The sequence below is a fragment of the Cnephaeus nilssonii genome (assembly GCF_951640355.1).
Source record: "Cnephaeus nilssonii genome assembly, chromosome: 5".
NCBI classification, from domain to species: domain Eukaryota; kingdom Metazoa; phylum Chordata; class Mammalia; order Chiroptera; family Vespertilionidae; genus Cnephaeus; species Cnephaeus nilssonii.
The window spans coordinates 28,303,181-28,316,918 of record NC_137076.1 but is presented as its reverse complement, the minus strand read 5'-3'; the positions used below and the strand labels follow the sequence as shown (position 1 = coordinate 28,316,918).

The 13,738-nt window shown below is 49.2% G+C and overlaps 1 protein-coding gene across 8 annotated transcripts in view; it reads right to left on the bottom strand.

The window, feature by feature from the left end:
• Positions 1-66: 66 nt before the first annotated feature.
• RANBP3 (RAN binding protein 3) overlaps positions 67-13,738 on the bottom strand; it is a 59,896-nt gene continuing 46,224 nt past the window's right edge. For 4 of the 8 annotated variants that reach the window (XM_079772032.1, XM_079772033.1, XM_079772027.1 and 1 more), the window contains 11 exons: positions 12,789-12,881; positions 11,827-11,945; positions 10,549-10,668; positions 8,606-8,709; positions 8,123-8,201; positions 6,954-7,056; positions 6,297-6,421; positions 3,843-3,963; positions 1,319-1,461; positions 789-972; positions 67-619 (listed from right to left, as the gene is read on the bottom strand). In XM_079772032.1, the coding sequence (XP_079628158.1) occupies positions 576-619; positions 789-972; positions 1,319-1,461; positions 3,843-3,963; positions 6,297-6,421; positions 6,954-7,056; positions 8,123-8,201; positions 8,606-8,709; positions 10,549-10,668; positions 11,827-11,945; positions 12,789-12,881 (1,235 nt within the window). In that variant the 3' untranslated portion in view covers positions 67-575. The other 4 variants (XM_079772034.1, XM_079772029.1, XM_079772031.1 and 1 more) reach the window with 2 other exon arrangements.

Here is a 13,738-nt window from a genome sequence, read left to right as displayed (position 1 = left end):
CCCAGTAAGGCCCCAACACACAAGCCATGACCATTGGGAGAATGAGGACGTTGGAGCTGTGCCTGCTCAACACACAGGAGCATCTTAATCTAAGAAACAAAAAACAAAGCCTTGGGGAAAGAAACCTAAAAACATACACCCCAAATCAGAAGGTGGGGAAGGGGAGATGAAGATAGTAGCAGAGTATCCAGCAGGGCCAGTGTTTAACTTGTGGTAGCCTGGGCAGTTGGCAGGAACCCACGGGTATGGCGGCGGCATGAGGGGTGAAGAAACCAGGCATCCCAGTCCCAGTGAGAAGCCGTGACAAGTCTTAATGTGCCATTTCAATTCAAAGGAGGGAGGGAAGAAATGTTCTTTTTGTTTTGCTCATCAATATGATGAGGTCTCATGTCCCAAACCACATTCAAGCAGTTCCCAAGTCTGCTTCTGAACGGGCCTTGCGGATCCGGACTGTGGCCAACCCGGCGGGGAGTGTGGTTCCCGGGGCCCCGCACCTCGACGCAGCCGGAGAGGGGCGGGCGGGTGGGTGGACAGACGGACAAAGCAGCAGGCTCCCGGGTGGCCAGCTCCCGGCGCTATGTGCTCCCAGCTGTCTGCCCGTCCCCTTCGTTGTCAGCGCCTGTGGGAAGCAGTGGCCTCGCCATCAGGTCCCCACTCTGGAAGGCACCCCAGCCCCCGGGGTCAGGCTTCCACACCAAGATGTCACCCTCAGGCCAACGGCAATGGATGAGAGGGGATCTAGGAAACCAGCCCCCTTGTGCCCTCCAGGGCAGGGACTGCTGGCTCACCGCCTCCTGTGGCCCCTGATGGAGCTAGGACGTCGTCATCGTCACTGTCATCCTCATTGGATGGGGCCACACCAGGCTCGGGGGCAGGTGTTCTGGTCTCCTGTTCCTGCTCCACGCGGCTGCGCAGGGCCAGGATGCGGTGGTGCAGAGCGGCATATAGCTGGCCCGTGTCCTTGGAGCTGGCCTGGGGGAGGCAGAGGAAGTCCTGATTATGAGGCTTCATGGGGAAACAGCTCCCTGGACTCTCCTCAACCTGGGACCACAGACCAAAGCTCCCACAGCCCGGGGCCCACCCCTCCAAGTGCTCCCAGAGCCTGTGGCTGGGCCAGCCCTCAAGTGACAGTGGCATTCCTGCCTCTCATTTTGGGGATGGGGCCCACCTAGAGGCCTCCTTGCTCTCAGAGCAGTGCTGAGTGCTCCCCGCAGAGGGGCACTCTCCATCCAGCCCTGTGGTGACTGCCAGCATGTGCCAAGAAACTTCCCTCCTGTAGCAGCTTGGGGTTGCTGCCCTGGTCCGGGGGGCTGCTCACCGAGATCAGGAAGACCTTCACACCCTGGTCCTCGGTATCCATGGCTGTGATGCGAATGCTCTTCTCACTGGCCTTGTCAATCTGCATCTGGGCCCACAGCTTGGTGTTGAGGATCAGTCGCAAGCTACCCTGGGTCCGCATCACTGCAACCAACAAGGCCACTCAGCCCTGGTCCCCACCCCCCGCCCAACAACCAGCTAGAACAGATACAACCTGGAAGGAAAGCAAACCCAAACGGTCAAATCACATGACTCTCCCAAGGTCCACGAAAGTTGTCCACCTGTCCACTGAGCAACAGCCACACATGCTGGGGCTGGCCTGGCACCACCACCTGGCTTTCTGGGCCCAGAACCACCAACGCCACTGGCGGTGTCAGAGGCCACATGTAAGCGAGTTTTGTTGGTCCACACAGCATGGGGGCCTTCCTTGGGGAAGTGGGTGATTAGGTAGAAGCAAGAGAACTGTAGGGAGGTGGGGCCAGATAGGGACATTTGTGGGCTGCACACTGGGGACACTCACACTTTTTTATTTTTTAGTTTCAATTAATTATTTTAATCCCACCAACAATCAACTTTGAAAACAAAAGCACTTTTACATCCTTAATTAGGTATGCTTCCCATCTGTGGTCTCCAAGTTTCTGCTTCTTGATTTAACTTTGTCCTCCGCCCCGCCCCCGCACACCCCTCCCTACTCTGCAAGGCTCTTCAGGTTCCGTGGCCACCTCTGCCCCGTGGCACTGTGGGCCTGGGCCCAGCGCTCCCTTCACACCAGGGTGGGCTTCCTGGAGGGGCTCTTGGGCCTCACTCCCAACCCACCCCCTGGACAATCTTGTCCCAGGCTGGTGCCCAGGGTGCAGAGCTGAAGAGAAGAACTAGGGAGGCGCTTTCTGTTTACCTTTTATGGCTAAAATAACAGCTTAGCAAAGAAGCGACTTCACGAAGAAACTTCGTGAAATCGTCGACACACATGTGTTACATAAAAGTCAACACCGCTTCACTGTCCCCCACTCACAGGCCAAGTCCCTGAGGTTTTCTTAGAAAAAGGATTGAGGCTAACTTGTGCTCAGAGCTTCCAACAGGAAGGAGATAAAGACAGACTGAAGGAAGCATATGGCAAAGAAAAACTGGCACAGACCTTTCCTCTCTGGGTGTACATGCGACACCCCCAGTTCTACCTGCAGCAGACCAATGCCATAGTCAGCCTGCCCAACTGGTCAGAGCCCACCCAGCCAGCCCAGCTCTCCCCATTAAACAGGCCTGGTGAGGATTGAAAGGTGTCATCCCATCCAGATGGCCACACAGGACGGGGAGCAGCGTGGGCCAACTTGGGGAGGCCTGTGGGGTCCTGGGCCTCAACTGACCAAATCTCCTGTGTCCTCTAAGCCCGGCCTCACAAGCCCAAAGTGCCCATCTTTGAGGCAGTGGAGCAGTTCAGATGGGCTCAGAGGGAAGGTCTGTGACAAGGTAAAAGGCTGTGTGGGGTGAACGTAAAGGTCCTGGGATGGATCGCAATGAGGGAGGGGAGAGCGTAATGCAGCCATGCTGCTGCCTGAGGAGGTGGGTGATGAGCTGTGGGGCTGAAAATACTGTGCTCTCTCTGTCCACATACATTTGAACATTTCCCTAAGAAAAAATGGAAAAGGAAGGGAGGGGACGTCCATGGGGGAAAAAGAATGGTGCCCAAATAGAAGGGCCCTTTTCAACCCTGTTCCAATCTCTGAGACAATTCTGAAAGGATGCAACGTAAGCTACTACTGGGTCATGAATAGCTGTTTCTGTAAAGGCTGGAGGACAATTTTTGTGTGGGAAGACAACAACAAAAAAAGTGAACATACATATTTCACAACATAGACAAACGAACATGCTGATTCTCTTCAAACATGCATATATGTATGTGTATACACCCCCTCAATCCATTTTTGTAATCAACATACTTCTGGGAATAAGATTCATGTGTAGACAGCCCAGGACCACCATTTATGATACTCAGAAAAATTAGGGACAAACTACATGTCCATCAATATGGAAATGGTAACATATATTCATTTTTTAACAGAATATATTAGTTTTCCCAAAGTCATGTTTTAAAGGAAAATTTAATGACACAGGAACATGTTCACAAAATAGTGAGTGAAAAGAACAGAATATAAAATTGCCCCATTTCCTTAAGAAAAAAACCACAGAACAGGAGTGGACCAACATGTTATTAGCAGAGATTTCTCTTTATCAAGAGACTGCAGTTGATTTTTTCTTTTTCCATCCTACCATAAAACAACAGACACTTTCATGATCAGAAGACAAGTTTAAAAATTGCTAAATACTTTTATCCCACTTTCACACTCAGAAAGAGGGAAGTCATGGAAGTGCTGGCAGCTGGATCCTCCGGATCAAGCCTCAGGGTGTGGGTCCCTGTGCTCTCCCGTGAGGACCTGCTCCCCTGCTCCTTGGGTCAAGGGGCCAAGTTGGGGCCTTGCCCTTTACTGCCTTGGGAACTCTGCACCAATCCAGGCCCTCCCACAGCTCACCTAGTCGGGACTGTAATGTCCCATCGTCAGCCGATGCCATGTCGTTGAGTCTCAGCAGTCCCCGGCCTCTCTCCACCCAAGACTGCGAGGTCTTGTCAAAGACAAACAGCTTACACTGGATCTGGAACACAGGGCAGCCCTCTGGGTAAGCAAGGGACCCTAGCTGGGTAGATGCCACTACGGGGGGATCTCTAGGAGCCTCCATTTAATTCTCATGTACTACTAGGGTCAACAAACTACGGGCCCACATCTGACCCTTGGCCAATTTTCTGTTCTGCCTTCAAACTAAAGTGGATTTTATACTTTTAGAGGAATATTTAAAAAATTAAGGAAATGAAAATCAAAACCACGAGATATCACTTCACACCCACTAGGATGGCTACAACCAAAAAGACAGATAACAGGCACTGGAGAGGATGTGGCATCCCTGTTGGCATCTGAAGCCTCATACAGTTCCTCAAAATGCTAAATATGGCCCTGGGCAGTGTGGCTCAGTTGGCTGGAACATCATTCCGTACACTGAAAGGTCACGGGTTCGATTCCTGGTCAGGGCACATGACTAGGTTGCGGGTCTAATCTCCAGTTGGGGCGTGTGTAGGAGGCAACCTTCTTTTTCACACTGATGTCTCTCTCTCTCCCTCTTCCTTCCCTTCTCTCTAAAATAAATAAATAAATAAATAAATAAATAAATAAATAAATAAATAAATAAAATCAATAAAATAAAATCAATGAAAAACTTCCTTGGGTGAAGATTAAAAAAAAAAAAGTTGCCCTGGCTAGTGTGGCTCAGTTGGTTGAGTGTTATCCCATGCACTAAGAAGTCACTGGTTCTATTCCCCATCAGGGCACATGCCCAGGTTGCGGGCTTGATCCCTAGTAGGGGGCATGTAGGAGGCAGCCAATGGATGGTTCTCTCTCATCAATGTTTCTCTCATATTTAAAACAACAGAAAAAAAAGTTAAACATGAAGTGACTACATGGCCCAGCAATGCCACCTCTAAGTATCCACCCAAGAGAAATGAAATAGGTTTTCACACAAGAACTTGCACACAAATGTTCACAGCAGCAGAATTCTATAATAGTTAAAAAGTGGAAACAACCCAAATGTCCATCAACACAATGGAATATTATTGAGCCATGAAAAGGAGTGAAGCACTGACACACACTATAACCTAGATGGACCTTGAATACATGATGCTCAGTGAGAGCAGCCAGACACAAAAGGCCACAAAGTATGTGATTTCATTTATGTGAAATGTCCAGTACAGGCAACTCCACAAAGACAGGAAGTGGATTCGTGATTGCCAGGGTGTGGGGGAGAGGAATAGGGAATGACTGCTAATGGGCATGAAGTTCCTTTTTGGAGGACAAAAACGTTCTATATTAGATAATAGTGACAGTTGCAAATCTGTGTCAATATACTAAACACCACAAAATTGTATGCTTTAAAAGGGTAAATTTCTTAGAGATATGTGCACTATATCTCAATAAAGCTGTTATATTAAAAAAGGATATCAACAGAGACCATAAGTGGTTCTTTACAGAAAAAGTGTGCAGATCATGTCAATTTCTCTTAACATGGATAGATTAAAAAAACAAAGTTGAGTGGGGAAAGAAGTACCAGTAAAACCTGCATTAAAACCACCCTCTCTATATATATAGATATATGTGTGTTTTATAGACACACACACTCATGTGTGAAAAAGGGAAAAGCAGCCGAAACCGGTTTGGCTCAGTGGATAGAGCGTCGGCCAGTGGACTCAAGGGTCCCAGGTTCGATTCCGGTCAAGGGCATGTACCTTGGTTGCAGGCACATCCCCAGTAGGGGGTGTGCAAGAGGCAGCTGATGGATGTTTCTCTCTCATCGATGTTTCTAACTCTCTATCCCTCTCTGGAAAAATCAATAAAATATATATATATATATATATATATATATATATATATATATATATATATATATATATATATATATATATATAAAGTGAAAAGCAGATGAACAGGCAGAGACCTGGACAGGTTGCCTCAGGCTAGGAAGGAAAATGCTGACAGGGAAAGAGTAGGGTGAAGTCTGGGCTGCATCTGTGATTTTTTTCCCTCTAATAAAACAAGACAAGGTGCCAGTGTGACAAAATAACCACAGCTATAACTCTGGATAGTAAGAGAAGTCACAAGTCGTGTAATTCCCTAAACTATGAGAATGTTTCAAAACAGAATCCTTTTTTTGGAAAACGAAGCAATATAAGAAGACCCTTAGAGTTGGTTCAACTTTCAACAAAAGCCCCACCAACAAGATCCTAAAGGTGGGACTCAGGCCTCTCTGTCACTCCAAAGGGAAGTCTCTCCCCAAATGTGCTTGGAGAATGTGGGTTGACCCCTTGGGGGCTGGACCCTCAAATGCACAAAGAAGCTTCGGGCCATCACAATTCCACCTTAGGGCCAAGAGGCCCACCTTACCTGTAACACGTTGCTCTCTGCCTCCTCCCCGGTGATGACTTCCACTTTTTCCAACAAACACTTCCGCGCTGTTGCCTTGGTGTAGGCGGCTGCCGATTCGGCCAGGGACTCTGCAATGTTATTAGCTAAACGACATTGACTATTTACTTGGTGGGGGAGAGTGTACTGCATAGGAGACAAAAAGGTTGGCTTGGTCTCAAGGGTACCAGCTACCCATGGGACATGGAGTGGACCCCAAAATATGCCAAGTTGTTCAGCCTCGGGATCTGTAAGGGAGGCCAGCTGGGAGCTGCTGGCATGGCTCTGGATTTCCCATTTCCCATTCAGTAGGGGACAGACCTCAAAGAGGGCACTGAAGAAAAACTCCCTCTGCTGCTTCAGGGTGTGAAGGGAGAGGGCTACAACCACCTCAATCACCCTACCCCCAAGTCACCATACAGCACCACGGGCCTGTGCCTATTTATAGATGAACATGTCCCCTTTCTGTTCACTGAAAACCAGTGCCCATGGCTTTCTGGCTCCGTCCCAGTGGCTGGTTCATGAGGTTATTACTGCTGTGTTGAGTTGATCCCTACATCCCTCCCAGGCTGAGGTGTGGATGGACAGTGTCCTGTCACTTGGTACCCCCTCCTATGAGGCAATAGGATTGCGATGTACCTTTCTCAGGGGTGGCCTCCTGGGATGAAGACTCGGACCCAGACTCGACAGCTGAGTTCTCCCTGTTGGCATCTGAAGTGACCTCATTTAATTTGGGTGGGCTCTGCAGGGAAACAAAGGCACATGGGAAAGGCATTAGGCCGATCCTGGCGGGTCAACCACTATGGAACGGGAAGTCCCTTGGCCTGGCAGCTCTCAGAACTTCCCTGCTGGGCAGAGGGCTGCTTTCTGCCTACAGCTCCTCCTCTGCAGCTTTGGGGACCCTCCCAGACCTGCAGACAGACCTACATAGCCCTTCGCCATGGGCTATGTCCCAGCCATACTCCCCACACTCCAACCCCCAAAACCACACAACAATCTTCAAGCATCATTTGGTGTTAAAACCTAACACAAAGGGGCATCATGCATGAACTGCCCTTGGAGCCCCCCAATGGGGCCTCTCATGGCATTGCCGGGAGGCGTGTGCCACCAGCTGACATTACTTTGGGCTGCAGAGTTCATTTTGTCTGTGTGAGGTAGTTCTTTGACTATTTCATTTTAACATGAAATGGACAGTACTGACGCTCGAGAAAAGAAGCAAAGGGCTCTTTAATGTAATGTAGACTGAGACAAACATGGACAGAATTGGTTGGACCCAAAAAAGCTCTGTAGCCACACTGACAATGGACACAGAGGGGCTGTGCCCATTTGATTGGGGGGAAAAAGGGATGAAGGAAGGAAGCATGTAAAACAATTCCAGAACCCAACCCTGGTTGTGATGTGTCGGGAGTACATGGGACACACAGTCCCTCTGAGGCCACCACACCCGTCCCCTCCTTTGTGCCACAGCCTCATTAGCAGGTGGGGAGGACCATTGTTGGCTCCAGAAGTTGGCTAAGGACTGGTCTGATGGCTGTACCTGTAGCCAGCCTTCGCCGGGAAAGCATGGCCTGTGCCTCAGGAAACCTGTCTTAGGATGAGGAAAGACGGGAAATGGAACACTGGCCCCTGGAGAGCAGATAACCCTGCCCATGACTTTAAACTGAGTCTTCTTTCTCTTACTTGCAACTGAAATCATCCTAATTTTCCAAGAGACAACACGGCAGCCACACTCATGTTCCTTTGACCTGGGCTGGGGAGCTCTAAAAACCTGGGCCCCAGGAAGAACAGTCCCCATAGGGGCCACTCACCAATACGCGCTCGCTCATGTTCTGGCCAAATACAAATTTGTTGCTGGTGGCATCGGCACTATTGGTCGAGTTCTCTAAACTGAAGAGAAGATGGACTGTGAATTCAGGGGCGGAACCTGGTGGGTAACAAGAGGCAGCTAAGCTGCCACTGGCCCATTGGATTCTGTTCTGGGCACAAGGTCCTGGTGGTAGAGGTCACTCTGAGAGCTGGGCTGGACAACCCCACAGAACTCAGGTCCTGCCTCAGTTGTCCATCAAAGTCCACTGTCCTGGCTCCTCCACAGCTGTGCCAAGTGGGAAAGAAGGAAGGGACTAGGGGGCAACTGGAATTCTGGAGGATTCTGCTCCCTCCCCTCCATCCTTCCCCCTAGGGAAGGACCAGGCTGGCTCCTGGTCCGGGTTCTGCCTCCTCTCTGGGCCAGAGACAAGGTGGATGAGTGACCTGAGCGCTTCTGAGGCTGGACACAGGCCTGACACACATACCTGGAGCTGATATATTGAAGAAAATAGTTGGTCGCGGTTGGCGTTTCTGAACTGGGGTGTCCGGCATTTTCCATGTCAGCTGCTTCAGTGTTTTCATTTATTAACTAGGAAATAGAGACACTATACTCAGAGAACAACACATTCTGGACCTCTATAGCTTGGCCTGGCTGCACAATCCTCCACCGTGTGGCACAGCTCAACATGCAAATCCTATTAATATGCATGCAGGGGTTTGTGTGTGAGCACTGGGTGCTGGCGCTGTAATCAATTCCAGAACCTTTTGCTTTTAACAGTTAAGGTACAAAAACAATTCATAAAGTGTTAGCGAACTTTTTCTACCTTGTTTAAAAAAAATAAAAAATGCACTTAGGTTGGCATCTTGTTAGCATTTTCATCAACACTTCTGTTCCGAGATCACAGAACACTTATAAATCTGGTGTTTTAACGGGTTTATTAAGAACATAAAGCACTGTTGTTTGAGGGCTTCATTGATGCCAGCTGCCCTGTCTGCTCCATCACATATGTGACCTAATGCACTACTCCTGGGAACCCTGAGGGGGGAAGGATGGACTTAGTCCTGTGAGCAAGGAAGCTCGTTCTCAGCAGAGCTAGGAGACCACGGCCTGGAGTCACCCTCTGTGGAGAAGGTGGGATGTGACCAAGACCTCAGAGATCACATGAGCTCTGGATCTCTAGGAGACACTGCCCCTATCCCCATGTCAAGGCAGCATTGCCCTGAACTTGAGGAGCAGACTCAACTAGACGGATGGCCAGACCCTGCCCCAGGGCTGGTAGATTTCAAGGCTGTTGCTTCACTTTCCTCTTCCTGGAGGGAGCAGTCCCCAGGGAATGTATTATTTTGGCTAAAGTTATGCGACATCAACACTTATTTTTGTCTTCTGGGGCATCTGTGCTTCTCTTAGACAGTGACACCACAGGAGAACACAGGTGGCATGTTTTCTATGTGATGACTTTTGTTTCCTTATTTCCGAGTCTCTCACCCTCAGCATCACTGGCATTGGGGCTGGATCGTCCTGGGCACTGTGGGGTGTTGAGCAGCATCCCTAGCCCCTACCCTCTCGATGCCAGGAGTACCTACCCCCTAGTGTGACAATCACAGATGTCCCCAGATATCGCCACTGACACTGCCTCTCAGTCCTCTAAAGGAGATTCCTGCCAGGTGAGCTGCTGGAAATGGCAAAGAACATTCCATATCTGTGCCTGCTAAATGTAGTGCTGCTCACTCTAGTCTTTCTGGAGTGCTAGCACACAGCGTGCAGAGCTGAGACCCCTGCCACTGCCAGATGCCCCCACCCCAACTCAGTCCCCAGACTGGACCCACCTGCCTGGGGGCAGCCAGGAGGTGGCAGATACTGATGCTCCTGTGGGAGAGAAAACAATCCTTCCACCTGCCCTACTTTTGAAAATAAGGTGATGGTTCTGTCGGGAGCAAACTGGTCCCATGGGGAACATTCAGCACTATTTGGGGGCATGTGTGGTTGTCACAACTGAGAGGATATACTCCTGGTATCTAGAGGGTGGGGACCAGGGATGCTGCTCAACAACCCACAGTGGTGAGCAGGTCAGGCCTCCAACAACTAAACACAATCTGGTCTGAATGCTGCTAGTGTTGAGATTAAAAAACCCTGAAGAAAACAAAAACCTCACACTGGCTGCCTCTCCGTCCCCTGTAGCCAGGAGCCACCGCTCAGTCCCACTGAGGATGGAGGGGTGGCAGGCAGCCTGGGTGGCTGAGCAGCAGAGTATGGGAAACATGTACAACAAGCAGCTGCCGACCGTGCTGAGAGTCACAGGACCACTCCACAGCACAGCCTCTATGTCTACCCCACCCTTCAGAAGCAATTTCTATTCTCGAACCTGGGAGAGGCATACAAAGATCAATCCCTGAGTTCAACGGCTCACCCAGCCCTCTGAGCACATACCTTAACTCTGTCCCTCAAGTTCTGCCCAAATACAAATGCTTGCTGTGCAACTTGCTCTTTTTTCTCACAGCTGTCCTCCTCAGAAGTACTGCTAGACTCATTTTTCTGGGGCTCTTTCTCCTAGTTAAACAGAACAACGACAACTGAAAAGAAGGGACACATTAGCCCTAATGAGCAAGCTGAATCATCTTATAGCATAATTGCATGTCCCTTGACGAGGGTCCCTGGGCTGAGGAACATCTGAGGAGGGGCTAGAACCAATCAGAAGAGTGAGGTAGGCAGAGCTTGGGAAGGGACAGGGCAAACTCTCCACAGCCAGGAACATGGGGAGGACAGGACAGCGGGGTCACTTTTGGGTCTCTCTCTGGTGCAGAGCTGTGACTGCCCTGAGACCCAGCTACCAAAGTTTCCATGAAGCATATATTACAAAAACAATTTCTATTTCCAATTCCATTAACTGGTTTGAAGGTGGGGGGACCTCATAGATGTTTCAAAATAGAATTGTAGATGATCATTTTCACCATTTGAGCCTGAACATCTATGGGGGGTGAGGGTGAGGGAGGCAGAGGATAGAGAACCTCTGGCAGCAACTTATCTGCTGAAGTGGCCGAGGGCAAAGGCACACAGACGCAGTCTGGCTTGCGTCTGAGGCACAGTGCAGTATTGCAATTTGGATTCCAAATTTGTCTCTGCCAACCCCAAGAGCAGGTGCTTCATGAAATGCCTGTTTCCCAGCTGCTCTGTAGCACTACTGGAAAACAGATGCTTCTGGCCTATATAATTCCAGAACCACAAAGGATGTCTTTTCAAAACAAACAATTTCTGAGCTGACTCCCCAGGCATTTAAAAGAGCACACGTGTACAAATCCCCAGAGTCGCTCGGGTTTGGAAACAGGGAGGGAAGACATTTGTCCCCACAAAATGGTGCAAGGATCTCATTAATGAAAGCCATCCCTCCGGTCCCAGTGGCTCCCCAGGGCTCAAAGGTTAGTGTGCCAACTGGCAGAAACGCTGCCCCAGGACATGTGGAAATGACATGCTGGATTCAGGCAACACAGGACTCTATAGCAGAGCTTTGCTCACAGCATCTTTCTCTCAGAACCATGAAGACACCCCTCCCCTCTCTTGGTGTTCGTCAGCACTGATACTGCTGAGCAAATCCAGAAAGCTTGAACACAAAATAAACTGACATTGCTCAGAGCAGGTAACAGTCTATGTGCTCAGCAAAGCCCGAGAAGTCTCCTGTGAGGTGTGCTCCCTGCCCTGGCACAGACGGACCTCAGGTGCTGGCGCCTCGTCAGGTGGACTTCTCTGTGTGGGGTTGTCGAGCGATGTCGATGTCGCTGTTCCTGTGCAGTCTGCTGGGATACTGAGCCCATTGGTGCCGCTGCTTGGAACTGTGGGGACAAATGGACAGAGTGAGAATTGTGGAGTCAGTGCTAGACCACCTCTAGTGCTTTCTCCTGCCACCATTTGGACCAACAGTATATAATTTCTCCTTTTATAAGAAAGGGTCTAGTGTCACTACTAAAAGCAACCAACTCTTAGATTAAAAGAACAAATATTGGGGGAACAATTATGAGTTCTACAAAACAAGTTTTACAAATGATATCTTTATTCTATGCATTTTTCCTTTAAATAGCTGAGATTACATGACACGCACAACTTTAAGTCTAGTTTTGACTGTTGAGCATTACATAAAACTTCTCATGTAATTAAAAACTCTTCAATATTAACTATTTCCCTCATGTGGGATGTTGCGTGGCTTTTGATGAAGAGTTCTCGAATTATAGGGAAAGATCAAGAGGAAGACAAGAGCTCATTCACATGAAGAAAATTAAGGATTAACTGAAAACCATTGTCTATGTGGATGTAATGAAAATATGGTTTAAGAGTCACGTCTCAAGGTTGGCGAGTAAAATGAAAACATGTGAAAGTTACCCTTTGAGTTTCTGAGACTGCAAGGCTGAGTTCTGCCTGCAAACGTGTAGGGACGAATCTGAACCGCTCAGGAAGTGGAGGCAGCATTTATGAGGCCAGGGCGTGCACAAGGCACATTTACACCAGCAGTCAGGCTTGGCCTCCTGTCTTTACTGGGCTCACCAGGAATATAAAGGGCTGCTTTCCCAGCACTCTTTATTTCTTTGAGCATTTGGCAGATATGACATGGCTGCCCAGAAGCGACTTTGTAATATTCTACTCTGCCATGACAGCCTGGGTACCAGGGCTGTGTTTCTTACCGGCCTGTGAGAGTGCCTTTGGCTGTGGGGCTTGTAACACTGCCGGGCGAAGCACACTCCGCTGCTGCTCCTTGGGCTTCTGGCTTGGCAGACCTGGGAACAGAGGTCGGTTTGCCCAGCGCCCTTGGACCTCGTGGGCAGAAATGCAACAGCTCAGACTCTCAGGCACTTTACAGACAAATTAAATCCAGAATCCATTTCATGTTCCTCACAGACTAGACTCTGTAGGAAAACACATCTGTGTTTTTTTTAGAAAATGTTTTTATTGATTTTTAGAGAGGAGGGAGAGGGAGAGATAGAAACATCAATGATGAGAGAGAATCACTGATTGGCTGCCTCCTGCATGCCCCCTACTGGGGATTGATCCCACAACCCGGACATGTGCCATGACCAGAATCAAACTGGCAACTTCTTAGTTCATGGGTCCATGCTCAACCACTGAGCCACACTGGCCAGGCGGGAAGCACATTAAAAAAACAAACCCAAGACACTTTCTTTACAGCTCAACATACAGAGTTTGGCTATTGCTATTTTTATGTGATTAAATGACATTCCCATGTAACTGATCATGTCTGTGAATTAACGCAGTGAGTACACCAATGCTTCGGGGAAGCCAAGGGACAGCTGTTCTCAAGTGCTGGACTCAAGGGTCAAGCACAGACCTGAGGGGAAAGCAGCAAAGCCACAGGTAATGCCCCAGAATTTAGGCTGCTGCTTGGGGTCACAGAAAGGCACCCTCTGCACCTGTTTTTCATTTTTTAAAATATATTTTTATTGATTTCAGAGAGGAAAGGAGAGGGACAGAAACATCAGTGAGAGAATCATTGATTGGCTGCCTCCTGCACGCCCCCTACTGGGGATTGAGCCTGTGCCCTTGACCGGAATCAAACCTGGGACCTTTCAGTCCCCAGGCTGACATTCTATCCACTGAGCCAAACCAGCTAGGGCAG